Source organism: Podarcis filfolensis (genome assembly GCF_964270895.1).
Source record: "Podarcis filfolensis genome assembly, chromosome: 1".
NCBI lineage: Eukaryota > Metazoa > Chordata > Lepidosauria > Squamata > Lacertidae > Podarcis > Podarcis filfolensis.
The window spans coordinates 91,333,470-91,360,053 of record NC_139604.1 but is presented as its reverse complement, the minus strand read 5'-3'; the positions used below and the strand labels follow the sequence as shown (position 1 = coordinate 91,360,053).

Below are 26,584 nucleotides of genomic sequence, written 5' to 3'. Positions count from 1 at the left end.
CAAGATAGAACAGATAATCTTTTAGTACACTTATATTTTCACTCTTGACTTCATAGGCATGTATTTGCCCCCTACATATTAGGTTCCCTGCACCCAGCCCTTTAAATAATGACTGAGAGTGTTAGTTTCCTTTAGAGGTATGTGGGGCATAGGCACCAATACAGTTGGGAAGTGCGTAAATTAAGAAGTGGAAGAAAGCGGCAGGTCTTGGAGCTATTATCGAACAAATCATTTAAATGAGCTTCTCTGTCCCATATCTTGGCGTACTGTTGCTTATTTCACCATATTTAATTCAAATATGCCTGGAAAATGCTTAATGTAGAACACAATATTCTGATAAGATGTTTGCAATTTTAGTTTCATTATCTGGAACGACACACTGGTGGAAGCCTGTGCAGGAACTTCCACTACTGCAATGGGGGCTTTCCCCTTCTCTCCTCTCCTTGCCCACCCACTCCAAATTGGCTTGTTGAGGGGGGGGGACTGGGGGAAACTGCAATACAGTATGTGAGGGAAGATTATTTCATTGGGAAAGCAAGAATGCTTAAACTGATGGAATTTTTGAAACAGTGAAGCACTGAATTGCTCCCTATACATTTCTGTCAAATGTCTGGCAGATCAATGTGCAGCATCTCCATGGCTCTTTGCTATGCAAAAGCCATTCATTAATGGCTTATTATTTTGTGTGATGTCTATGAAATGTTCAAACAGATAAAAGACTTAAATCCAGCTCTAGAGGGCCATTTGTAGTGAATTTGAATGTAAACAACAGCAAACAACCAAACCCACAGCAGAGTATTTCAGAGGGCTTAAAATCTTGATTAAAAGAAGCAGCTTTAACTGCCTTCCTAAAGGCAAGCCATGAAACCAGTGCAGATCTCTCAAGGGAGTTCCAGAGGTGGGGGCAGCTACAGAAATGCCCTTTCATATGTTATGGATACCTGAAGGGACACTGAGAAGGGCCTCTGTGAAAGATCCACGTTCTCAGGCAAGATTATATGGAAGAAGGAGGAGGAGGAGGCATTTCAGGCAATCTGGCCATAAGCCATTTAGGTCTTTATAGGTAAAAATGAGGACTTTGAATTGCATTCAGAAAGGAATAGGTATCCAGTGCATTTGTTACAAAAGGGGAGTAACGTGAGTCCTACATCCCTATACCTCCATAAGATGCCTAGCTGCAGCAGTCCAAACCAAATGACATTTCTAAACAGTCTTCAAAGGCAGCCCCATTTAGAGTGTGTCAAGATGAGAGGTGATTTGCTACATCCTGATCTTGAAACAACAGAGCAGTAGCAGTGAAGGCGGAAAATGGAATTCATAACAAGTCATTATTATCGTTGAAATGTTTGCTAAACTAACCTGGATAGATTAAGAGGCTAGTTAATTGCACTGAGCACTGTCTCTGTATTAGTCATGATAAAAATGCAAAAAACAATTACTGTAGAAAAATAGCAGTTTGCATCTATCCTCTATCTATCTATCTATCTATCTATCTATCTATCTATCTATCTATCCAGGAAGTTACCATATTGTTTTTTATTAATTTTTAAAAATCTCTGAAGAACCCAATAATAAAAGGTCTCTTTATCTTGATTAAAAGAACCCAATGATAAAAAGGTCTCTTTATCTTGATCCCTGTGTTAACTTTTTCCTGCTATTTTTTCTCGCAGTTGAAACTGATGCGAAAGCGGTGGTGTCGAGTGTTGTACCTGGCAATACAGCCCCATCACCAAGTTCCCCAACCTCTCCTAGTGCTGAGGTTGCATCCTCTGCTGACAAAGAGTCAAATAACCCCCATGCTATCCCACGAAGACACGCTCCCATAGAGCAACTAGCCAGACAAGGCTCCTTCAGAGGTTTCCCTGCTCTTAGCCAGAAGATGTCCCCATTTAAACGACAGCTCTCTTTGCGAATAAATGAGCTCCCTTCAACGGTGCAGAGGAAGAGCGACTTCCCCATGAAAAACGCAGGTAGGGCAAGATTTATCCCCATGTCCTTAGTACACTTGGGTGCAGTTTGAGCTCACTTGATCACCACATTTGAGAGAGATCTCTGTAAAGAGATGTTATGGTCCTCTACCCCTCATACCTTCACTGTTTCTTTCTTGAAATGTCAGTGTCAGGCACCAATTTTGTTGTTGGCTCTGCACCAAAAGTGTACTTACATTGTGACCTTAACTTCTATCAACTTTCCTCTGTATAATATTTCTGTGTTTCTCCATTTTTTTAATGGATTTTGCCGACTGGCAATTGTGCCTTGGTTGTCGAGTGTTTCAGAAGTCGAACGGTCTTCCAGAATGGATTACGTTCGACAACCGAGGTTCCACTGTATTATACATACCTAGCCCAATAATATTTACTATTGTTAAATACCTTTACAGTTTGAACTACTTGGAACACATTCAGAGGTAGAAATGTATGGTCTGAACATCTGGGCCATGAGCATCGTGGTTTAAGTTGGCATATTTTAATTCATGTGCTTGCACAGAGGAATGAATTAAATACTTACCGTATTTTTCGTCCCATAGGACGCTCCGTCCCATAGGATGCACCTACTTTTTTTGGGGGGGGGGGGGAAATAAAGGAAAAAAAATTTCCCTTTATTTCCCCCCCAAACCAGGTCGGGGAACAGTGGGATGGCGGCGCTGCGCCTCCCCGCTGTCCCCCGAGCTTGTGGGGCTGGCCGATGTCTGCCCGGCGCGAGGGGCGTTCTGCTTCAAGGCGCCCCACGCGCTGGGCAGCAGGCTGCAGACACCTGCGCGAAGCACGGGGCGTCCTCCGGAGGGCGCCCCATGCTCCGCGCTGCAGGCTGCTGCCCGCAAGCCTTGCGCGCCCGGGGGGAGTTCCCCTGGGCGCTGCAGGCTTGCCGACACCTGCGTGAAGCACGGGGCGTCCTCCAAAGGGCGCCCCGTGCTCCGCGCTGCAGGCTGCCGCCTGCAAGCCTTGCACACCCGGGGGAACTCCCTCCGGGCGTGCAAGGCTTGCGGATAGCTTCCTGGAGCCTGGAGAGCGAGAGGTGTCGGTGCGCACCGACACCTCTCGCTCTCCAGGCTTCAGCGAAAGCCTGCATTCGCCCCATAGGACGCACACACATTTCCCCTTCATTTTTGGAGGGGAAAAAGTGCGTCCTATAGGGCGAAAAATACGGTAGTTCTTGGGGGGGGGTTGTTAGATATTGCTAAATTAGGGCCGATCCAATATTGCATAGCCATAGAAATATCATGTGAGTGGGGGGAGGAGAGAAGAATGTGCCCTGTGCATTCAGTTGACTGCATTCCTGTGCAATTTTTATTCTTATTTTCAGTTCCTGAGGTTGAAGGAGAAGTGGATAGCATTAGTTCCCTGTGCTCCCAGATTACAAATGCATTTAGCACACCATCGGAGGACCCGTTCACCTCTGCCCCTATGACAAAACCAGTCACTGTAGTTGCACCACAGTCTCCTGCTTTTCAAGGTGTGTCCTCTCTAAGTTTGGGTGCATTCATGGTGTTTGTTACATATGCAATGCTGCTTTCCTCCACCGCCATTGCTTTAATGTCTCTAAGTGTCTTGCAACTGCCTCGTTTGTCTCTGAAGTCATTATGCTTTGCTCATTTTATATGCTTTGTAACCTTTTCCTCAAAAGATGAGGACCCATCCAAAACTATTCAACTAATTATATAAAATGGTTTCAAAGAGAGGATCACATTTTTAGCCTTGAAAACAATTGGTGTGTTGATTTAAATGAGGTGCAACTTCAAAGTTTTGATAGCTTTGCTCAAAGTAACTTAAGACTGGATCCTTGAGACCAATAATAATCCCAACGAATTTTGGTGAAATACAAAATGTGATTAGAATTTCAGGTTGTGGAGTAGAAAATTGATTTCATTAGCCAGAATATCTTTACAGTTCCAAGTTGTTGCACACTTTCTCAATTCAAACCACACCCTTAGTGCTCAGGAAGTAAGAATAATAATAATAATAATAGTAATAATAATAATAATAATAATAATAATAATAATAATAATAATTTATTATTTGTACCCCGCCCATCTGGCTGGGTTTCCCCAGCCACTCTGGGCGGCTTCCATAGAAACCAAAAATACACTAAAATATCACAGATTAAAAACTTCCCTGAACAGGGCTGCCTTAAGATGTCTTCTGAATGTCAGGTAGTTATTTATTGCTTTGACATCTGATGGGAGGGCGTTCCACAGGGCAGGCGCCACTACCGAGAAGGCCCTCTGCCTGGTTCCCTGTAGCTTTGCTTCTCGCAATGAGGGAACCGCCAGAAGGCCCTCGGCGCTGGACCTCAGCGTCCGGGCAGAACGATGGGGGTGGAGACGCTCCTTCAGGTATACTGGGCCGAGGCCGTTTAGGGCTTTAAAGGTCAACACCAGCACTTTGAATTGTGCTCGGAAACGTACTGGGAGCCAATGTAGGTCTTTCAAGACCGGTGTTATGTGGTCTCGGCGGCCGCCCCCAGTCACCAGTCTAGCTGCCGCATTCTGGATTAGTTGTAGTTTCTGAGTCACCTTCAAAGGTAGCCCCACGTAGAGTGCATTGCAGTAGTCCAAGCGGGAGATAACCAGAGCATGCACCACTCTGGCGAGACAGTCCGCGGGCAGGTAAGGTCTCAGCCTGCGTACCAGGTGGAGTTGGTAGACAGCTGCCCTGGATACAGAGTTGACCTGCGCCTCCATGGACAGCTGTGAGTCCAAAATGACTCCCAGGCTGCGCACCTGGTCCATCAGGGGCACAGTTACCCTATTAAGGACCAGGGAGTCCTCCACACCAGCCTGCCCCCTGTCCCCCAAAAACAGTACTTCTGTCTTGTCAGGATTCAACCTCAATCCATTAGCCGCCATCCATCCAACCGCCTCCAGGCACTCACACAGGACCTTCACCGCCTTCACGGGTTCTGATTTGAAAGAGAGGTAGAGCTGGGTATCATCTGCATATTGATGGACACCCAGTCCAAACCCCCTGATGATCTCTCCCAGCGGCTTCATATAGATGTTAAAAAGCATGGGGGAGAGGACGGAACCCTGAGGCACCCCACAAGTGAGGGCCCAGGGGTCTGAACACTCATCCCCCACCACCACTTTCTGAACACGGCCCAGGAGGAAGGAGCGAAACCACTGTATAACAGTGCCCCCAGCTCCCAGCCCCTCTAGGCGGTCCAGAAGGATGTTATGGTCGATTGTATCAAAGGCCGCTGAGAGATCCAGCAGAACTAGGAAACAACTCTCACCTTTGTCCCTAGCTCGCCGGAGATCATCAACCAGCGCGACCAAGGCAGTTTCAGTCCCATGATGAGGCCTGAATCCCGATTGGAAGGGATCCAAATGGTCCGCATCCTCCAGGCGTGCCTGGAGTTGTTCAGCAACCACGTGCTCAGTCACCTTGCCCAAGAATGGAAGATTTGAGACTGGGCGATAGTTGGCCATACTGGCCGGGTCTAAAGATGGTTTTTCAAGAAGCAGTTTAATGACCGCCTTTTTAAGGCGGATCTGGGAATGTTCCCTCACAGAGGGAAGCATTCACCACCCCGCAGAGCCCATCGCCCAGCCCTTCCCGGCTTGCTTTTATTAGCCAGGATGGGCAAGGATCAAGGAGACAGGTGGTTGGTTTCACGTGTCCAAGCAGCCTGTCCACATCCTCGGGGGTAACGGATTGAAATTGATTCCATGCCACTTGACCAGACAGAGCTCTAGCACTCTCCCGCCCCAGCCCTGCTCCCACGGTGGTGTCTAGCTCCTTCCGAATATGAGTGATTTTATCTGCAAAAAACTTTGCAAAATCGTTGCAGGAGATCTTGGGGTCTTTACAAGGCCCCGGTGGTAAAGGTGGTTCCGTTAAATTGCGAACCACCTGAAAGAGTCTCCTACTATTTTCTGCAGATGCAATAGAGGCGGTGAAGAAAGTCCGCCGTCGCTATCGCCACTTGGTAGGCTCGACGTTGAGCTCTAACCTGTGTCCGGTCAGATTCGGAGTGAGTTTTTTGCCACTGACGCTCTAGCCGTCTCAGCGATTGTTTCATTGCCCTCAGCTCCGAAGAAAACCACGGGGCTGTCCGGGCTCCATGCAATCGGAGAGGGCACTTCGGAGCCAGACAGTTGATAGCCCTGGTTAACTCCGCATTCCAGCGGGCCACCAGGGAATCAGCTGAAAGGCCATCAACATGGGACACTTTAAATTTAAACATGTGGGTAGGATAGTAGAAGTCTGTAATTAATGGCTTTGAATTTTCAGTGCAGATGAACTAGTTTAACTGTTTTGATTAGGTTATGAAAAAAACAGATTGGGTTACATTTGAGTATAAAATGTGGAGGTCATTTTATTTGCATTCTGCTGGGGGAAAATAGTTAAAAATGACTTGGTTGTCTTAACACTTGAGTCAACAGGAAATGTAATTTGCATAGTAGAAAATGTCAGTAGATTAACAGTGTGAAAGAGTGGCTGAGATGTTGATGTGTGTTGCATGTTGGCAGAAATCATACATGTATTTTTAACATCCCAGTCACCTGCATGCCTTGCATGAATTAACAGCATTGATGTTGTCTGCTCCCATTTTAGTTAATGGCACTGCCTCTGCCTTCAGTGTGCTTACTGCTAAACCAGCTCAAACTACTGTAGCACCCACAGCAATACCAGTTCGTGAAACCAATCCTTGGGCTCTTGCCCCTTCTGCTCCAGCTGCTGCTAAAACTAGAGCCGCAGCCACTCTTTCTGGTAAGACCGGGCACAGATCCTGTGGGTTGAAATATGTGGTGCTGGATTAGAGGGATCTTTCATCTAATGCATTGCTTGGGGATTTTTAATATCCAAAGCCATCTGGTTTGAGGCAAAGCAAAGGAATCCATTTATTTTATTTACAGCCTTTCTGTTTCACTCTTTGCTGCAAAAAGCAATTCCAGAGAAGATAACAATAAAATATGCATAAAGCAAGGCAGAGGAATTGCAATTTGAAGGGGGGGGGGAGAATCCAATCTGGCATTACATTCCTGCAAACGCCTGGGCAAATAGCCAAGTCTTTACCTGGTGCAGGAAGCTCAACTGTGTCTGCACCAGTCTTCTCTTAGAAGGGAGGGAGTTCCAAATCTGGGGTGCCACCACCAGCAAGGCTCTCCTTTGCATCATCACCAGCCAGGGACAGTTGTAGGAATAATAAATAGGTGTTCAAGGATGCTTGAGGTGCAGCTTTGTACTTTTACTTCAGTATCTAGGGAAACACTTAGATGGCTTGAGAGAGGATAAGAATTTACTGCAGGAGCAAGACTACTTTAGTAGCCAGGATACACCTGCCACCATTTGTAAATTCAAAGCTGGCACTGTAGCAGGGCACATGGGACTTGCCAACCTGGGAGGGTAGCCTATCTAGGAGAAGGAAAACTGATCCTAAACCTCCTCTGCCTTGTGGGATATCGTCGGGAGAAGAAAAAATTAAGGCGTAAATCCTACACAAATCCTGAATGGAGTTCCTAAGACGGTTGGATGGCGCCTTGTACGCCTCCTTCCGGCAACTCCTGCAGCCAGGCTAGTGCCAAATTTATTGCTCTGCTTTCCTTTGGGCCATATCAGCAAGGTCAAGAGGGGGCAGCCCAGGACCTCCATCCCCACTGACCATGCTTGCGCCCCGAAGAGGTCACTTTGGTGCTGCTAACACAGTGGTTTGACTTCGCCCCTGAAGTGCAGCTCATAGTTAAACTCTAGCAAAGGATGAATCTACTGATTTGGGGGCAGCTGTACATGTAATGTACCAGACATGATCACTGTTTGCATACCAGTACTCCCCAAACATCTGTACAGTCTTGAATATTGGAAGTGAGTCAATTACGTCCAGGGGTCCGGCACACTTCCCTGCGCCTCCTCTGACCCTTCCGAAGACCTTTGACTCAGCAGAGCGTAAAACACAGCGGAAGTAGAAGCTTGAAACGTTCTGTCGTGTGGCGGCAATAACTCAGGCTGACACGCAGCTCTCCTTATCTTAAAGTCTTTATTCTCGCACAGATCAACACATCGTAAATCTTCCCGGTGAGTCGCAACTCATGTTGCTCCTTCCTCCATAGAGCAAACACGCAGACTGAAAGAACACAGAGAAACCACTCCCTTTCCGTGTTCTATGCCCGCCCTCTCAGAATGTGAGGCGTCATCACTCAGAACTCTTAACCCTGTAAGTTCTGACTCTCTCAACACCCCCTCTCGAATCACGTTCTGAGAGGACTTCTGAGTGTTCAACACCTTCCCCATTGCCTTCCGCCCCTTCCTGGCATCGTTGTTAGGCACCTGTTGAACCTCACAAACCTCAGGTTCGCACTGTGCGAAACCAACCCACGCATTTGTGACCTGAAACCTCTCAGGTGGAATTCCCTTTGTTGCCCGTGAAGACCACCTGGGCACAAACTGGGATTCTTCTCCTGACCCACTGGGGCCAGCAAGTGTGTCTTCCTCATCAGACTCCCCCTCTGACTTGACACGTCTGTGAGCTTTCTCCATTATGCGCACAGGAGATGAGGGCTCACTCTTGGACACTCCTTTCACAACCTGTGGAGACGCCTCTCCCTGGTCCTGATCCTGATCATCGACCAGATCACCATTACCTGGCTCTCCCTCCTGCTCAGATTCGGATTCTGACAGACAATCTGAGACAGTGTCATGGCTGACTTTGCGCCTTGACCTATTTCCATGCTGCTCTTTGAACTCTGCATGCTTGCTGACCAGAAGCTTGGTCTGATCACCTTCTGGGTATGCAAATCTCCACCCCTTGGTCGCGGGTTCATACCCACAGAAGATCATTTCCTGGTATCTTGGACCACCCTCTTGTTGCAACCACTTTGGTACAGGCACCATGGCCCTGCAACCAAACGAACGGAAGAAATGCACCTGTGGCTTCTGTCCGTTGAGCAAGAAATATGGGGTGTCACCTACCACTGCATTGTAGCACCTGTTCATCGTGAAATTGGCCGTCTTTACTGCCTCCCCCCAAAAACTGTGAGGCAACCCAGAGTCATCCAGTAAGATCTCGGATGCTCGGACCAGAGCCTTACTCCTCAGCTCTGCCACGCCACTCTTCTGAGGTGAAGTCACCTTGTGACGTATCCCCCTCTGGCGAAAGAAACCCTTTAGAGCAGACCCAGTGACCTCAGAACCACGGTCAAACTGGAAACCTTGCACCTTGGTGGAGAACCTCTGTTCCACCTCCGCAACCCAATCTTTGATCAGTTGCGCTGCTTCCTCCTTAGCTTTCAGCGTGAAAGCCCATGCGTTCCTAGTATAGTCATCTGTCAGCACCATCAGCCACTTGGCCTTGCCCAGACTTGGCTGTGGCATACCTATAAGGTCTGCGTGCACAAGCTCAAAAGGCCTTGTGGTCACTCTCTCCACCCTGGGATGGCTAAATCCCTTGTTTCTGGCTTTCCTGCAAGCCTTGCAATTCAAAGGTTTACCACATTCTTTTACCTTGCAACCTTTGGTGCACTCTGATAACATCTGGACGTCCTCACAGGACCCATGTGACATCCTCTTGTACCACACGCAAGCACACGACACATGAGTGTGATCAGTGGCTTTCCCAACATTCCCCTCACCCTCCAGAGGTGATTCCAGAACAAAGAGGTTGTTTTGATCTTTTCCAACACTTACGAGCTCCTTCCCATCTCTGGAAATTGTACAAACATTTTTTGCAAAACTCACAGAATATCCCTCCTGTAAAAGGCACGGTACAGACAGCAGGCTATGTTTTAACTCAGGGAGAACATAAACCTTCAATTCAGCCTGTAAAAAGGAGACAAACATATTAGAAATATGGGTTACACGGCCCTGTGAACCTGTAGCAAATCTAACTGTTTTCTCAGTTGAAACAGCCTTGCAGTTCCACATTTGTCCATCAGGTGGCGCTGATACCAAATGGGCATTCGCAGCTGAGTCAACAACCCAACGTAGCACTCTCTCCCCTCTGGAGTTGTCCTTCTTTGTTGCCTTAGCAACTGCCTTCCTGCTGCCCCCGACCTTGGAGCTGCAGGTGTTGTTGCTGTCCAAAACCGCCATAGAAGCAGTCAGCTGATAAGCTTTCTCACGCCTGCTCAGTCTGTTGCCATGGAAACCCGGCTGGTTCCCATGGGAAATGTCCTTGGGACCTTCCTGCCTTGGCTCCCTTGCTCTCTGTGGGCAGTTGCGACGCAGATGTTCAGTTGAAGCACAAACAAAACATCTCCGAGTGGAAAACTTTGCAACTTTGCCTTTGGTCTTTTCTGCCCCCCCAACCTTTCCAGCAGCCCTCCTCGAGGCTTTTCTGCCGTTGGGAAAATGGCTTTTGGCTTCTGCTGTGGTTTCTCTGCAAACCCCTTCCAGCTCCTGCCAAACAGCCTGGGCACTCTCAAGACCCTTGGAATGGCCTTTCTGGCCTGCACCCCCAAACTTAGGGGCACAGCCTCCAGAGGAACAGCTTGCCACTGCTTTCCTCTTTCCAGCTTTCAGCAGCTTCCCAGCACACGGCTGCTCATCTCTCTGGCGTGTCAAAGCTTCGCAGCAGCTTTCAGACACGGCTTCAGCCCACTTTGGGCTTTCTGGGCATTCCTCAGCTTCTGTGCAGCATCTGGCCCCCTCTGGGCGTTGCTCAGCCCCTCTTGGAATCTCTGGGCGTCCCCCAGGCTGACGTCTGGCCCCCTCTGATGTGGCTCCCACTCCTCTCAGTGCCTGCCACTCTCCCCAGGGCTCCTTCCCGTCTGCCTCTCCAAAAGGGATTAACGACTCCTGGCTGTCTGCCATCTCTCCCCGGGGCCCAGATTACTCACGAGTACCTCCGGTCCGGCAGATCTCAGCTCCTCCCAGCACACTCCTGGCTGGCTTTTGGCTGCAGTTTCCCTTTCCCAGCGAGCTCCCTTCGCTTCAGCTGGCACCAGCTTCTCCTTAGCTGGCCTCTGGGTGCAGCCCTCTCACACGCACGAACGTTGCTTATCTTTATTGCTGATCTCCATAACCTATTGGAAGTGAGTCAATTACGTCCAGGGGTCCGGCACACTTCCCTGCGCCTCCTCTGACCCTTCCGAAGACCTTTGACTCAGCAGAGCGTAAAACACAGCGGAAGTAGAAGCTTGAAACGTTCTGTCGTGTGGCGGCAATAACTCAGGCTGACACGCAGCTCTCCTTATCTTAAAGTCTTTATTCTCGCACAGATCAACACATCGTAAATCTTCCCGGTGAGTCGCAACTCATGTTGCTCCTTCCTCCATAGAGCAAACACGCAGACTGAAAGAACACAGAGAAACCACTCCCTTTCCGTGTTCTATGCCCGCCCTCTCAGAATGTGAGGCGTCATCACTCAGAACTCTTAACCCTGTAAGTTCTGACTCTCTCAACATTGAATGCATGTATGCATGCATTTTAGCAAGGGTTGCCAGATACATTTACCCAGTTGCATAAAAATGCATGTATGTCGTACTTTGCTGCAGTGGAAAGCCACAGGTTGGTTGTGCCAGTTGTGTCTAGCTGGACCTCCACATTTCTGCTTACCATGAGCAAGTAGCTCAGACCTTTGGCACGGCATGATGCCCATGAACACAAAGATCCCTCCCTGAAGTTCTCCATGAATTGCGCAGAACTTATGGGAAGTGTCTTTTTCACACTGTACTTTGGTTGGCTAAAACACCTGTTGCGCAGTGCAGCATGAGATTCCTATTGCACAGATCAGTGTTGAAGCATTTTTGGAGCGTGTAGAAGCAGCATAAGACTTTTGCTGCTCCTTCTCTAAACTACAGAGCAACATGTGACCTACCCAGAATCCTCTGGCATGTGTAGAGGACTTGGGCAAAGTGAAGAATCAGTGGAGAAGTCCAGCGATGGCTGACTACTGAGCCAAGCCAAATTTGTACACCCTTTTTTGGGTCTATAGATGTTCTTATTTACTGCCTCCACTGCTGAAGGCAGTGTGCCTCTGAATAACAGTTTCTGGGAATAACACATGGGGAGAGCACTGTTGCACTCAGAACCTGGTTGTAGGCTTTCCACAGGCATCTGGTTGGCCTCTGTGAGACTAGAGGGGTCTTTGGTCTGATCCGGCAGGACTGGATTTGAAGCAGAGACCTTTCAGAACCCTACAATGCTATCTGAGGTTCTGTAAGCCAGAAGGCAGGGGCAGAACTTCATGCTTTATGGAACCAAGCATACAAGTTTTACCACTGAGCTATAGCTTCTCATCTGATGGCATATGAGGCCACCACCTTGCCAAAGATAAGTAGGCCTGGGTCTGGTCAGTGCCTGGATGGATAACAGCCCGGGAACCAGATATACACTGCCTTGGACTCACGATGGAAGGAAGGCAGGATATAAATGTAACAAAATTAATGAAAATAAATAGTTGGAAGGAAAGACTCAGAAGCAGCTCCAAGGTGAAGCATCAAAATCTGCTTAAGTTGGGGATTATTGGACAGTAGTAACATGCCCTTTCATATTTGAAGAGTAAAGAAACCCAATAGAGAAGGAGGCAGGGGTTTAGCCTTTGCAGAGAAGAGGGTGGGAATAAGGCATGATCCAAAAAAGAAGTATTAAGTTGAAACAAGTTAAAAGGAACTGAAATGTTAAGTATTGAATATTACAGAGCAATTAGACAGAGGTTAACAGACTGAATTGCGTAGAAAGCGTAAGCAAGGAGTATAAGTGAAGGAAGGGAAGGAACGAAAGCAACAAGCTGTCAGTAAGTACAGTTTCAAACTATCATGCCAGTTTTGCAAATGGTGAATTCCGAGTCAGAGTTTATTTATTTAGCAGTCAGTACAGATATCACACACTCAGGCTTGTAATTGGCGATTGGGCCATTGCACACCATGTTTGGCAATCTCCCTGATTCCAAAGTGGGGTGCATAAATTCCCCAGTGCCTGCTTGGAATGCCATGTACTATACTATCCTTCCCTAGGCCTTTCATTTGGCCTAGGGCAGGTGGAGATCCTAAAGTCTGCGGGCCAGTCTTGGCCCTCTAGGTCCACAATGCCGTTTTGGGCAGGTCATACCCCGCCCATGCTGGTAAAAGCAGGGCTTGACCAAAGCCATGTTATTGATCGCCCAAAGTACCTGACAACTAGCTGTGCAGAGCCGAGACCCAGCATTGAGCATCAATCATCTGAGTGATTATTCTGAGTCAAGCATATCAGAGAGCTGCCTGCAGTGCAGGTGCACCCAAACTCAGTGGTAAGCAGGTTCATTCCTTCTATTCGAGGAAGGGGTGACCCCGATTAGTGCTGGACTCAAGAGAGCAATTGGGTGCTCTTTGCAGCAGTTTCTCCCACCTGTAATTTGACTGGTGGAAGAGGCAAGCCACTTGTCATTTGTGATGCCGTGTGACTGACAGGATAGCCCCCATCCACCTTTCAAAGTTGGCCTATTTCTAAGTTCTGGCTCCTGGAGCCAATAAAATAAATCACAGCCCCTGGCCTAGGAGCTGGCAATCTGGTACATTCTTGTAGTCCAGTTACCATGGCTTGCACTTTTCCTTTACTGAGCTTTAGAATGAGGAGCTATTCTACTGAAACTGAATGAGTGTAAATATTTTCTACTTTGAAAGTGGGACTGGATGTTGTAAAGTCTGTCTTTGGGCATAACTCCAGTATGAACAAGTGCAAGTTCACATTTGTCCAATTAATCAAACCTGCTATATTAGTTTTAGTGATCTCAACTGCTGTTATGAAACTGACCAGCCTGATCCACTTATGGTGGGAAACTGGAAATTCTTCAAGGTCCCTGTTAGATCCTTTATCAATCAGCAGCAATTAGAAACAGGATGAAGCGTATCCCTTGCTGAGATCTTACCCTAACTTCTGTTTTCCTTCATAGGTTCCGAGTGGAGTACCAACTCAGGAGCTGCCTCACCGAATCTGTTCCAGGCGAACCACAGACGTACTCCCTCCGAGGCAGACCGCTGGTTGGAAGAGGTGTCCAAAACTGTCCGGTCCCAGCAGCCTCAGCCGCAGCCACCTCCAGCTACCCAGCCACTCCTCCAGCCTCCTGTGGCTTCTCAAGCGGCCCCAGCTTTTCCAGGCAGCACCTTCATTGCATCTCAGCCTGTGCCTGTTGGTGTGGTCCAGCCAATGCAACCAGCGTTTATCCCGGCTCAGCCATACGCTGTCGCAAACGGAATGCCCTATTCCGCCCCAAGCGTGCCGGTGGTTGGAATCACCCCTTCCCAGATGGTAGCAAACGTGTTTGGCACAGCAAGCCACACTCAAGGATCCCACTCTCACCAGTCGCCTAGTCTTATAAAGCAGCAGACATTCCCCCAGTACGAAACTAACAGTGCTACTGCCAGTCCTTTTTTCAAACCTCCTCCCCAGCAGCTCAACGGGTCGGCTGCTTTCAACGGTGTGGACGCTGCCAAATGGCCCACAGAGGACAAGCATGTACTGCCGCCTGCAGCTGCCCAGCAGGTTGATCCGTTTGAAGCGCAATGGGCGGCGCTGGAAAGCAAATCAAAGCAGCGCACCAACCCGTCTCCGACTAACCCTTTCTCGAGTGAATTGCAGAAGACCTTTGAGATTGAACTTTAAGCAGTCCCGTGGCTTTGTGCTTAAGTCTGTATGTATGTATGTTGGAATTGGATTGGGTGGAAGGGGGGCAGAGGGGACGAGTGAGCAGCATATGCGCCATTGCTGGTGTCCCCATGGAATCAGTGGGCATACAGAGAGGGAACAATTGGGGTGGGGTGGGGGGAGACGCTCCAAGCCCCAACCACACAACTATTGGGAAATCTAGGAAATGTCCCTGGGCCGCTTGCGTTCCTGCTTGGGAGCTTCAATGGCAAAGGAAACCTCAAAAGGGCTGAAGAAGGGAAATGAGCCCTGAAGCCCTTTCCTCGCACAGAACTTCAGAAGACCTCGTACGATGAGAAGCAAATTAGTCGCCACTATCTTCAGGAGGTGTCTGTCTACCTTCCTGTGAGCGAGCCATTCCTCTGAGTGGGGGGAAAGAGGGAGGAGTAGCCAGGGGGATACAAGCTCAGCTGGGGAATGGGAAGAAGTGAGAGCTGCTTGGCATATGCCGTCTGTGGAAAAGGATGAGCTTCCATTTTGAGTAACACAATAATTATTATATATAAAATAAAGCCAAAATCTTTATTTTTATGCATTTTAGATTATTTTAAATAGTTCTAGGTAATAAAAGTGGAATGAGTTGTAAGTAATCTTGCCAAAGGTATAAAAGGGGGTTGGATGTAAAATTGTACATAAGATTGATTTATCACTGATTCTTACGGTCAGTAATATGAGAGTAGAATGGGAAGCAGAGTTATTAGCTTGTTCTTGTCCTATCATTGTAAGTAGCATATTGCAACAACAATCATGAATCATGACCAATTAAAAAAAAAAATCACAGTAGAGTAGTTTTAAGAGCAGTATTGTCTTGGTTTAAAAACAATGGGTAAATTCTATCTTTTTTAAAAAAGAATTCAAACTAGATCATATTGGAGTACATATAGGTTTTTTCATATACTGCTGCAGTTTCCTTGTCTTGAATCTGTTTAAACACTACTGTGGTAAGTTGACTGTAATCATATCTACAATCAGGTCTACTTAAGAACCCATTTTATGTGCATTGAATAGAGGTTAGATTTTATTTTTTATTTTTTTAAAAAAGCTTTTTCCCACTGTTCTATGTGAAAGCTTATGGCTAGACTGCAGCTATTCCATGTTCTTCCTTCAGCAAATCATGAAAATCCATCTCATTTTTAATTTTACTCGTAAAACTTGGCCTTACAAGCAAACGTAAGTTATATATTTGTACTGATTTATAATCTGCTTTAACAGAAATAAATGTTGGTAGTAGATAATGTGGCTTTTTGAGCAGGTTTCCTTGTCCTTTTCCTGCAGTGTCTGTACTTCCTTGAATTTGAATTCATCTGGCGCATGCCTGATGTAGCAGGCTGACACTGCCATTCGCATTTCCGTATGAAATTGATTACTTGAAAACTAGAACTTAGACTTTTGAACACTTGGTTTGCTCTTGCTTTATTTGGAGTTCTTGAATGTTGCGAGCAAAGTCACTAGGTTTCTGTGCGTTGCATTTGAGGAATATGGTTTATGTACCTGCTTCTGATCCCAAACTATATGGCAATCTCTTTTCTGTTTAGTGGTTGTTACCGCACTCTACTCAGAGGTAACCCTGGAGAGCATTCTGTGCTTCCTATGCAGCTTTATCATTCATATCCCTGTCATTCCAGAACTGATCCCTTTGCAGGGATAGAGCTGTTTGTTGCTGCAGCATGAAAATGATTTGGCATGGTCTGTGATAACTGGCATCATCCGTAATTCAGGACTCTGCCTGACTACACAATTGTCACTGGAAAACAGTTGATGATTAGGCTATTTTGACTTTGCAAGATTCATTAGAAAAGTAAGAAAAAGCATGAGTCCCTATACTAAACTATAACTGCATCAAATGTAAATACATGCTTGTTTATGAGAATTTGGAACATACCCTATTGCTCCTATGTACAAATCCATCCCATCTCTTTCTCTTATTCTAGTCATGAGTTCTGAAAGTATAAACACACTCTTAACAAAGCTGCCACCAACTACACAATCTGTTGTTAACCATAGAACTTTCGCACAAAGCCTCAAGTAATTAGGCAAGGATTTCCATAAGGTGCTTTTGCACAGTAAATAGGCAGTTGCTAACTGTACATGAATTTGGACGCAGCTCCTCAGCATTTTAGGAACACATTCCAAAAAGCGATTCCCTCAGCTATATATGCTACCCAGCTGTTAAAATCAAACGTTGGAGTACTCCTTCAGCATTTTAAAAAATCACAGCAAAACTACACGTTCTGCCATTTCAGGAACCTGTGTCATCATTTTATAAAGCATTAATACAGATCTGACTCCATATCCCTGCTGTGAGAAGCCAGACCCCGAATGCCCCCCCCAATGTTTTTAAAGCTGCAAATACAGGGTGCCTGTGCCTCTGTATCAAGATTACCATCCATTGTGGTGCAGATGGAGCATTGCGCTGCTAAATCCCAGATTGTGTCTTTCCTGAGAATTGTATTTTCATTGTTTCAGATCTATAAAATTCCTGTGAATTGCATAGGATTCTTATTTCAATTTTAGATTGGTTAAATATATAATTCCTCGCCAGGTTTTTATATGGTAAATCTTTTGAGTGTGCCTTCCCTCTTCCACAGGAAACAAATTCTGAATACAAACCATTTCAAGGAAATCTAAACTATCATATCCTTGCTGCATTGAAAATATGCAAGCACTGAGTTTGCTTGCACCTTTGTTTTTCAGTTGGGGGAAAAAAACTTGTGACATAATTGTTCCCATAGCACTCTGCTGTTCAGTGGCAGGCAATATGCATTGATCATATAGTTTCTGTCATCTAAACATTGCCTGTGTTGTAGATGCTGCTTTTTTAGAGGAGCAATAGATCCATGTTCTCAACAGTCTTAAGTGAAGCTGTTCCCATTGGGTAGTCAGATGATGTTGAGAACAAAGGCTGACTTATGAACACTAATCTCTGGGATAAAATGCCACTGCATTTTTCTTTCACTCTTCTACAGTGGCCGATTTTTAACTGTTCATAGCCCTGAAGCTCACAACAGTTTGGCTCTTTTATATCAGCCTTTAGCTATTTGAAAACTGAAAAATAGTGCGACCTGAAAAAATGCAAGTTGCAGTGTGGAGCACTCCTGCCCAGTACAGGCTTCAATTGTAAACCTATTTACCTGGGAGTAAGAACTCAATGGGATATGCTTCTTAGAGATGTATAGGATTGTGCTGTCAGGTATGTTGCACTCTAGGTTACTCAAGTCTAGTATTCATTCTCTTGCACATGCCCACACATTCTGCTCTATTAGCATTCCATGATTGCAGAATATGTTCTTTTTCATAGTTCCCCTGAACAAGTTCCACCTCTTTTGCATGGGTGGTAGGTAGCAGTTTGGCTACACAAATGCACTTGCAGAATTGTGATTGCTAATAATATGTTAGTGTGTGTGGTGGTGGTGATCCCAATTGGTGCATCCTTTCATGGATGCTGCTCATTCCGATATTTCTGAAATTAGATATCTGGGTGTTTTGGAAAGAGAAGCTACCCATATAGTTAATCTATCCCCAAGCCTAGTATGGTGTCAGTTGTCACACTAAATGCTTGTTGTATTCAAATGCTGCTGTATTAAGAAAACCTATTAGTAGATCTGGGAGCTGCTTCATTAGTTTTCCTGCGAAACTGTTCTATAGAGTGACATATTGGAGTTATGGTTTGTGGCTAGACTTGGGTTTTCCTATAAACTTGGAAGAGTCTATTGACCCTTTTATGTGTGGGTAGTTTTGCGCATAATTCTTTCCATCCTAGGGCCTTGAAAGAGCATAGTTCTGGTGCTTGGCTGTGTGGGATCTCCATGCAAGCAGGCTTTAAGGCAGATGTTATTGCAGTTGGTCATAATACAGGGATCCTGGAACTGTGATTTACCGTGTACGTTCATGTGCTTTGCAAATGGGAAAATGCAGGCCATTTCAAGAGCAAGTGGTGGTGGTGCATTAAAACGTTTCTTCCATGAAAGCATTGGATGACGGAAAGTTGACATTTTATCAGCCAAGATGCTGTTATGCTTTAGACTATAGAAGATAGAATGTGAAAGTTGTTCATGCTGAGTGTCCCTATAAACTGTGTTACAGTTTGCATGTGGATAACTCCTCGGTGGAAAACTTTACTGCAGGCTGCCCCGCGGGGTCACCCCGAACAAGGAGGGATATGACAGCTGCATAAACCCAACAAGGCTGCCTTTTTCTCCTTTTAAGTTCAGTACAGCTTTAGCAGAGCGCAGGAGTAGTCTTAAGGTAGAAGCCATTCATGTAGCCTGCCATAGCCTAGAATAGTGGTTCCCAAATTGTGCTCTGCAGACCACTGGCGGTCCACAAGCTTCATTTAGGTGGCCTGCAGTGTGTCTGTGGTTTAAGAGGAGAGGCGGCACATCTACGACAGTAAATACACTGATTTTTCATTGCGTTCTTTATATTTTATTTTATATTGCATTTTATTGTATGACAGAAGTCAATTTGTAATACAATAAAATACAATAAGCAGGAAATAAAATAAAAAAAATCAATATACAATGAAAAATCATACCCCATTTAGCTTGGTGTATTACAATTGCTACAGCAGGCAGAAAAATCATAAAATGAGCCATCAAGAAACTAAGTGGTTCTTGGACGTGGAGAGTTTGGGAACCATAGGCCTTGAATTTATTCCAGGACTGTTGCACTGTAGGCCACTGTGCTTGTTTGCAGACTACTGAAATGACACAAAATCAGACTAACGAAAAGGTGTCCCTAAAAGTTAGCAAAGAGGACTACTGGGTGGTAAATCATGGCTTTACCTTATAAGTACACCTGGTAGTAGTGGGTTGAACTGAATGTCAATGTAGAAAAGTATACATGCGCTTCCTGTTAAAGGCTTTGGAAAGGAAATTGATGTATATTGTTACTATTAAAGTTCAACTTGTAGGCATACTTTTTCCTCTGATTAAGAACTATGATGCTTCTTCCCATTCCTTCCACATGACATGTAGACTTCTTTCTTTTGGGTTCTCAAAACAACTAAGTGACTTGCCCAGATTACTGGGATACGGAACGTACAGGGTTTCCCCCCCCCTTCTGCCCGTGGTTTGGGATCCCATCCTTGTTTACATAATTTGTTTATACTGCAGTACCAATTTCTAGAGATCAATAAAGTTGACTACTTTGTGGCCTGGACGTAAAAGCTTCCCTTACCCAACATGACCTTTCTTGGCATCAGTGGTTATCCTTAGATGTTACACATTCACATTGTGATCTGAGAGTAATTTTTCTGAGAAGAAACAGAGCCCTGGCTAGCTACACATAGGAGATATCCTATATACTCTGGCACTGATATGCATGAAGAATCCCAGAACTTCACAACAGACCCTTAGCGTTGTTCTTCGGGAGACTTGGAGTACAACTCTGTGCATATTTACTTGGAATTAAGCCCCCCCACACCTGTGTTCAGAGGGGCTTATTCCCAGGAAAAGGGCTACAGAATTGCAGCCTTATTTTCTCAGGAGTATCGGAAGTGCAAGACCCAATCCAAATTCCTATAGTTCTTCATTTCAGCAACTCCCTTGCAGCTCTAATACCAAGCATTGTTTGCATGCTGCCAAGGCCTCTTCATTACAGCTGTCTGTATCTGTAGTGAAGCAAATCCACTTGGTCCAATTGCAACTCTTGAAAGTTGGAAAGGGTTGAGTGATTGTAGGACACTTGTGATAACCGTATGGGAAAGACTGACGGTCAACCTGCCAACTTTCCACAGACATGTGAGCTCAGTGACTTTCTGTAATTTATTTTTGTGTTTTAGTCTACTTTAAAGGTGAGTGCTGCTTGTTATCATTAATCAGCCTGAAGGAACCTTTCTTCCTTGCTTTTTGACTCTTGTCCATATTGCTTGTTAAACTATGTTAGAAAAACAGTCCCTTGTTATTTCCTTGAATGGGTAGGTCAGCCAGCTGTTAGACAATCAGTGTTTGTGTTGCAAAACACCACGGAAAGCTTAAGAAAGGTAGAAATTTGGCTACTGCTACCTATTCTTTCCACTTCCCAGTGTGTGCCAGTGTGTGCTTGAGTAAACAAATATGGGATTTCTCAAGCAATCAGGACTGTAGATCATAAACTTCCTTCTTCTGGAGCAGGACCACATTAGGGGAAAATGAGGTTCAGCCCTGGTGGTGAGAACAGCTGGCACAGCAGAAGCTAGAGTAATACTCATTATTGCAGAGTTGAGCCTGTATAATTAGGTCACAGTTGGCAAGGTGTGGTTGGTCAACACATTCCCTGCTTGGGTCCAAAGGGAGGCGTGTAGGTACTGCAGGAGAAGGAAGAGAGAAGAGGACTTGAACACATTTTGTTTCATGCAATCATCTAAGACTACAGAAGAATTTACTTCCTGCACTATAGGCTAGAGTATATTCTGTGTTCTGCACCTTGAACAAATGTGATAAGAATCCATAGCTTAGGAGATATTCAAAGGCAGAAATGAGCAATAAGCTCTGTTTGATCTCCCATGTTCTTAGCAGTTGCCATTTTTAGTAAGAAACTATCCCCTAGGCCAGAGATTTCCAAACTTTTCATGTTGGTGACACACTTTTTAGGCATGCATCATTTTGCGACACAGCAATTCAGTTTTACTATCAAACCGGAGGTTAAACTAATCCCTTTCCAGCCCCGGGAAGAGCACAGGGAGTGTTTGTGTGACACCTACACACTGCAGCCGACACACTAATGTGTCCTGACACACAGTTTGGAAAGCTGTGGTATGTGCGCGGTTCAGTCTGAGAATCACCAAGCAGTTGTTACCTACTATAAGGGCAGGTTGAAATTAGTTCAGCCCTTAGCTTTTAATAACTGAAACTGAATGAACTTGACCTTGCATTTTTTTTCCTCCTCCACTTCTATACAAGCAACATTTTGTTTCATTTTCAAAATAAGGTTTGGCAATTTTAGTGGTATATGGTGGTAATCAACTAAGTTTTACTCAAGCCCATTGCACTATCTAAAATGTAAGTTGAATACCACTCCTGTAGCACTAAAATTGCTGAACCTAAGGAGATGGTTCCATTTGCTACTCCCAACACCCCCTCTGGAGCCAAGTTTAGGGGTGCACCGGGGGGGGGGGGAGAAGGCCATTGAGCTACTGGAAGCCTTTGTGCAGGGTTTCCACTGAGGGGAAACTATGGGCATGATTCAACAAATGAGTCCCATTTAACACAGTGGTTTGGGGCAGGTCTATAGTTTGCCACGTACAAGCTCATTTGTTAATGTACAAACAACATTTTTCTCCAGCTACTAAACATGTTTGACCCAAACCCCAAGAAATATAGTTTTACTTTAGTTCCTAATTTATAGGGAAGTAGAACAAGGTAGTCATTACCTACTGGTCCTATATCCCCCTCCAATGGGAATGCAGCATAATTCACTTCCTACTGGTGCAGTTGTGTGCATTGTGAATGCTCATGCTGGCCTAAGGTCAAAAGCTTCAGGGCATTAAAGATAACAGTGTTATCTCTTACTTTGGCGTCCTAGCAAGTGGTATGGCACAGGGCTACTTGCTACTGAACATGAAAATTCAGTTTCAGCCATACTGAAGCATAACATAAAGCATAAAGATAGTGGTAAAACCAATCAGGGCAATTGTGTTTAAAGGAGAAAATTAAACAGGACAGGCATCTGAAATGTAAATTAAGAACCCCACAAGTCTGCTCCAAGGGGAACCCGATCCTACTGGGAGATGCATTTACCTGAGGCCTAAAGAGAGTGGCTAGCATGTGCTCATAGTGTTCAGAATGGAACTCTACAATTGTGGAGGCTTAGCTGGAAAGACTGTAAGAGCATACATACCTTCTGGCCTCTTCCGGATAAGTTTCAGCTCTGTACTAGCACTGACAGAATTACTGCCACTGTAGGCATTGCAGGTGTAGGACCCCTCATCACCCGCCTGCACATTATATATGAATAGGCTTCCATCCTGGGACGTCTGGACATGATGGCCATCAGCTCTCACCGGAACGCCATTCCTGAGCAGAAAGAAATGCCTTCGTTTTGCACTTTGAAAGAGAGAGGCCTCTCACCTACTGCAGACCCCAGTGGAAGGAAACACAGACAGACACACAAGCCTACATGAACAGAGACCACATTCTCAACAGCTGAGTTGGGATTGAAGACTAAAGTAAACCTGGATTCACCATTGCTGTGGTAATGCAAGTTTTTGCTTGCCAATTCGTGTCTCACTGGAATTGAAGGGGAAAGGAAGGGAAGGTAAATTCTGCAGCTCAGTTTTTCCTTTTTTTACCTTGACCATCTTATGTTCACATTGTTGCCTGTCACAACACATTGAAGCTGAGCAGTCTCCCCCTCTGACACAGAGAGGCTGGGCAGCAGGCCAGTGATTCTCAGCTCCCCTGAGGAGGAAAAGGGTATTGTCAGTCCCAGGAAGAGTCCACGCAGGGGGCCAAGCCAATTCCTTCAGGAACGGTGCTGTGAATGCCGAGCTCTGAATACCCAGCGCTGACTAACTACCCAAAGCTCTGCTGCTTGCATGAACTTGGCCTCTCGAGCTGGACACTAGCCTACTGTAAAGTGTGGGAAAGGAATCTCAGCGCCATTTTCCACAACAGGATCCTTTGTCCAGAAACCTTATGATGTAACCATCAACCTATAGTTAAAATGCCTCTTTCTTCAAGGCTCTTCTTTAGCAGCAAAAATATGAACTCTGGTCTTAGCAACAACAAAAAGCAACAACTTTGTTCAGTCACAGGAGTTACTTGTTCCCAGAGTTCCATAGAGTTGAAGATTTAAACTAGTTTGAAAGTTGAAACTGCCAAAACTGCCCTAGTCTCCACTCCACAAAAAAAAAAAAACCCTATGAATTTTGTGTGGTCTTCTAGCCTCCCATCTAATTTGAGAGCCCTTAACTCTTTAAACCAGGAGGGCTGCTTTTGCACTATAGTCAAACTGGCTTATGTAGAGTCAGACCACAGGTCTACCTAGCTCACTCTTGTCTACACCAGGAGCTGCTAACCTCCTTTTGGCCCATGGGCACATTCAAAATATACTGTGGGCACCATCCCCTCTAGTTGCTTTTCTTCTTCACCCCACCCCAGCAGTCAGCGTCCCCTCCCTTCACAGATGAACAAAAATAAAAGGCGCTCTCTTGCTCTTGGAGTTACGGGTAAAGTAGAACGGATCAAATGTGTATGAATGTACTGTGGTACCTTCGTTTGCAACCATAATCTGTTCCAGAGGTCTGGTTGTAAACCAAAACAGGTTGTACCAAGGCACGCTTTCGCCAATGGGGCCTCCAAAAATGGGTTGTAATAAAAAAATAATAATGGGTTGTAATCCAAAAAAGGGACCCACACTTCCAGGTTTGACGTGGTTGTAATCCAAAACGGTTGCAAACCAAGGTACCACTGTACATGGGATCCTCTCAAAATACATCCAATTACAGGTTACCCCTGTAAGTAAACATTGCACATCTGGTGATTTCCATTACTACAAAAACATTGATCCAAGGCATGGATCCTCTTGGTTTTTACACAGCGTGACAAGAGAACCATTACATCTGTGTACACATGTGCCTAATGATTTGGTTGTGGTTTTGAGAGGATCTCTTTCAAAAATTATGAGGCTCTATGTTTTTGTACCATGGCCTTACTGGAAAGTCAATGGAGGTAGATATGATCTGTGACCTGATGGTGGGAAATAATGCAAATTGGAGAGGATCTGTTTTGGTGGATTCAACTTGAGTGTTTGTGCATGTGTCTGTCTGTCTCCACCCTATTTTGTCCCCCCAGCTGCTCTGATTTCCTCCTCCTGGATTGCTCCCTTTTCTTTCCTATCTTCTTGGTCACTCTGTCTTCTGTTCAGCTACTCAGGTGCTGATCCAGTTCCTTGAAAAGGCTGTGGAATTGAAAGAGGAAGTGGGAAAGAACATTGCTCTTTCAACTTCCTTTTTCAGCTCTATGCCATTTCCAACGGTGGCAGTGGAAGAGAAAGGTAATCCCTTTCACCATCTCAATATGAAAGGGTTAGTGAGCAGGGGAAATGCTCAGAGGCTTTGTGGGCACCAGGGGGAGTCTTGAAGGTCACATTGGTGACCTTGGGTCTACACTAACCAGCAGCAGCTCTCCAGGGTTTCTGATGGAAATCTGTTCCAGCCTTAGATGCAGGGACAGAGCCTGGGACCTTGTTACATGCAAAAGCATGAGCTCTAACTTGGTGCTACTAATGATGAAGCTAAATTTGGGCACCTCCGGTGTGTCAGTATTGTGTGGGAGTGATTCAGTTGCATGCCAGAACTTTAGCTTTGTGCACTTAAAGTGGTTTAAAGAGCTCCGTCGCCCTAGCAAAACAATTTTTATTTTTAAAAAGTGTATCAAACCTTTTGCAGCTTGGAAAGTGATGGGGAAAGGCCTTGAAAAGTGTGATATGATGGGAATGTGTGTGCAACACCCCACAAGCAAAACAGAATGAATGTTTATTGTCATATAACCGCCCTGCAAACAAATTGGAACAAATGGTCCATGAAGGCTGGATATAATCAAACCTTATTTGTGCAAGCAAATCAGGATGAATGCTCATCTGGAGGGGCCCACATGGCCTCATCATCATTAGCACCAAGTACTAATAAACATGTTGCCGGCTGCTTGAAAGAGAACTGTCTGAGGCTGCTTTGTGTGAGTGGCTCAGTTTGGGGTTGGTTTTTTAAAAACACATCACTGCAACTCCCTCTTATTTTCAAACTATTTCAGATAACCTAAATACGAAGGAACCCACTGTTTGAAACACACAAATATCTCCCACTCCAGATTGGTTGTAGGTGCGTATTGGCTCTCAGCATGGTTCGTTGGCCTGATGCTTGGTTTAACAACAGCAGCAGCACAAATTGAGCATTTCCATTTACCTCCTGTGCAAGTTCACCCTAGTCCCCCCTTAATATCAAAGCAAGATCCATCTTCCTTCGCTTTTTAGTACCTCTAGGTATGATCTGGACTCTTCGCTGATCCTGATCCCGGCCATTGGAAGCAATGCAGGTAAAGAAGCCAGCATCTTCAGAGGCAAGGCGACTGATAACTAAGGCACCGTCAGACTGCTGTCTGTGCCTGGAAAGCAAGAGAAGAATAGCGACTATGAGTCTTAATGAGAAGGAATTTATTTGCATCTGACTCAATGACTTATTTGAGAGAGGTTACATTGCTCAAAGCATAGTCTGAATGCAGTTACCCTTACTGTGCCTCCACATCTCTCTCTCAAAACTTGAGGATCAGCTGTCAACCCTGTCTGACTGCTGCAAAGTGAACAACAACCAAAGAGCAGCAGTCTCTCTTCAAGCTCATCCTTTTGAACTCAAGCTTGTACAGTGCAGGTGGGCTTCACCCCTTTTATCTGTAAAACCAGAAACCAGGCAGAGGGTCTTCTCAGTAGTGGCACCCTCCCTGTGGAATGCCCTCTCTTCAGCCAGATGTCAAGGAGATAAAGAATTACACATCTTTTAGAAGACATCTGAAGGCAGCCCTCTATTGGGAAGTTTTTAATGTTTGCTGTTTGACTATGTTTTTATGTGTGCTGTAAGCCGCACAGGGTGGCTGGGGAAACCCAGCCAGTTGGACAGGGTACAAATAATAAAATTATTAAAATAACAATTACTTTTGCTGTCAACTACTATGTAATGACTTTGAAGAATTTTAAGTCCTTGGTTGTCACAAGAACCAATTTTGGTTAAGTGGTCACAACAGTTTTGTCACATCATTTCAGTGAATTTGGGAATGAACTGGATGAACCAGAATAAGGACCAAGTAAGTCACTAAATGTGGAGTAAGCGGAGCAGGTATGTACCATTTAAGGGCAGCCTTCTTGATGGAGGTGACCTCTACTTCCCCAACCTCCACCACAAGGCTATGCAAGGACCATCTTGCCCTGAAGGGAGGAGAACTCCCTGCCATCTAGTTCCCAGAGTTACAGCTGAGGTGGCCTCCCCACAACCAGGGGAGAATGAAGGCGTTGTGACACCTGGGGTGGGGCATTGCTACGTAGGGTGCATGTGCAGC

General features: G+C 45.6%; 2 protein-coding genes and 2 long non-coding RNA genes across 17 annotated transcripts in view; 2 read left to right on the top strand and 2 right to left on the bottom strand.

Moving 5' to 3' along the window:
* The window catches only part of NUMB (NUMB endocytic adaptor protein), a 65,155-nt gene extending 49,362 nt beyond the window's left edge, over positions 1-15,793 (top strand). For 6 of the 11 annotated variants that reach the window (XM_083606948.1, XM_083606946.1, XM_083606939.1 and 3 more), the window contains 3 exons: positions 1,671-1,970; positions 3,304-3,453; positions 13,807-15,793. In XM_083606948.1, the coding sequence (XP_083463074.1) occupies positions 1,671-1,970; positions 3,304-3,453; positions 13,807-14,516 (1,160 nt within the window). In that variant the 3' untranslated portion in view covers positions 14,517-15,793. Of the gene's footprint in view, positions 1-1,670; positions 1,971-3,303; positions 3,454-6,557; positions 6,714-13,806 lie in introns of all 11 variants that reach the window. The other 5 variants (XM_083606941.1, XM_083606944.1, XM_083606943.1 and 2 more) reach the window with 1 other exon arrangement.
* Positions 596-12,672, bottom strand: LOC310759918. Its single transcript, XR_014546636.1, has 4 exons — positions 11,340-12,672; positions 6,163-7,791; positions 3,146-4,035; positions 596-2,503 (listed from the first exon to the last, which is right to left on the bottom strand). It is a non-coding gene; the product is annotated as an uncharacterized lncRNA (long non-coding RNA).
* Positions 15,794-19,517: 3,724 nt separating the features above from the next.
* The window catches only part of PAPLN (papilin, proteoglycan like sulfated glycoprotein), a 55,289-nt gene continuing 48,222 nt past the window's right edge, over positions 19,518-26,584 (bottom strand). For all 4 annotated transcript variants that reach the window (XM_083606216.1, XM_083606215.1, XM_083606217.1 and 1 more), the window contains 4 exons: positions 25,512-25,639; positions 22,828-22,936; positions 22,377-22,552; positions 19,518-20,844 (listed from right to left, as the gene is read on the bottom strand). In XM_083606216.1, the coding sequence (XP_083462342.1) occupies positions 20,696-20,844; positions 22,377-22,552; positions 22,828-22,936; positions 25,512-25,639 (562 nt within the window). In that variant the 3' untranslated portion in view covers positions 19,518-20,695. The remainder of the gene's footprint in view (positions 20,845-22,376; positions 22,553-22,827; positions 22,937-25,511; positions 25,640-26,584) is intronic.
* On the top strand, positions 22,943-25,557 carry LOC310759913. Its single transcript, XR_014546634.1, has 3 exons — positions 22,943-23,706; positions 25,289-25,382; positions 25,428-25,557. It is a non-coding gene; the product is annotated as an uncharacterized lncRNA (long non-coding RNA).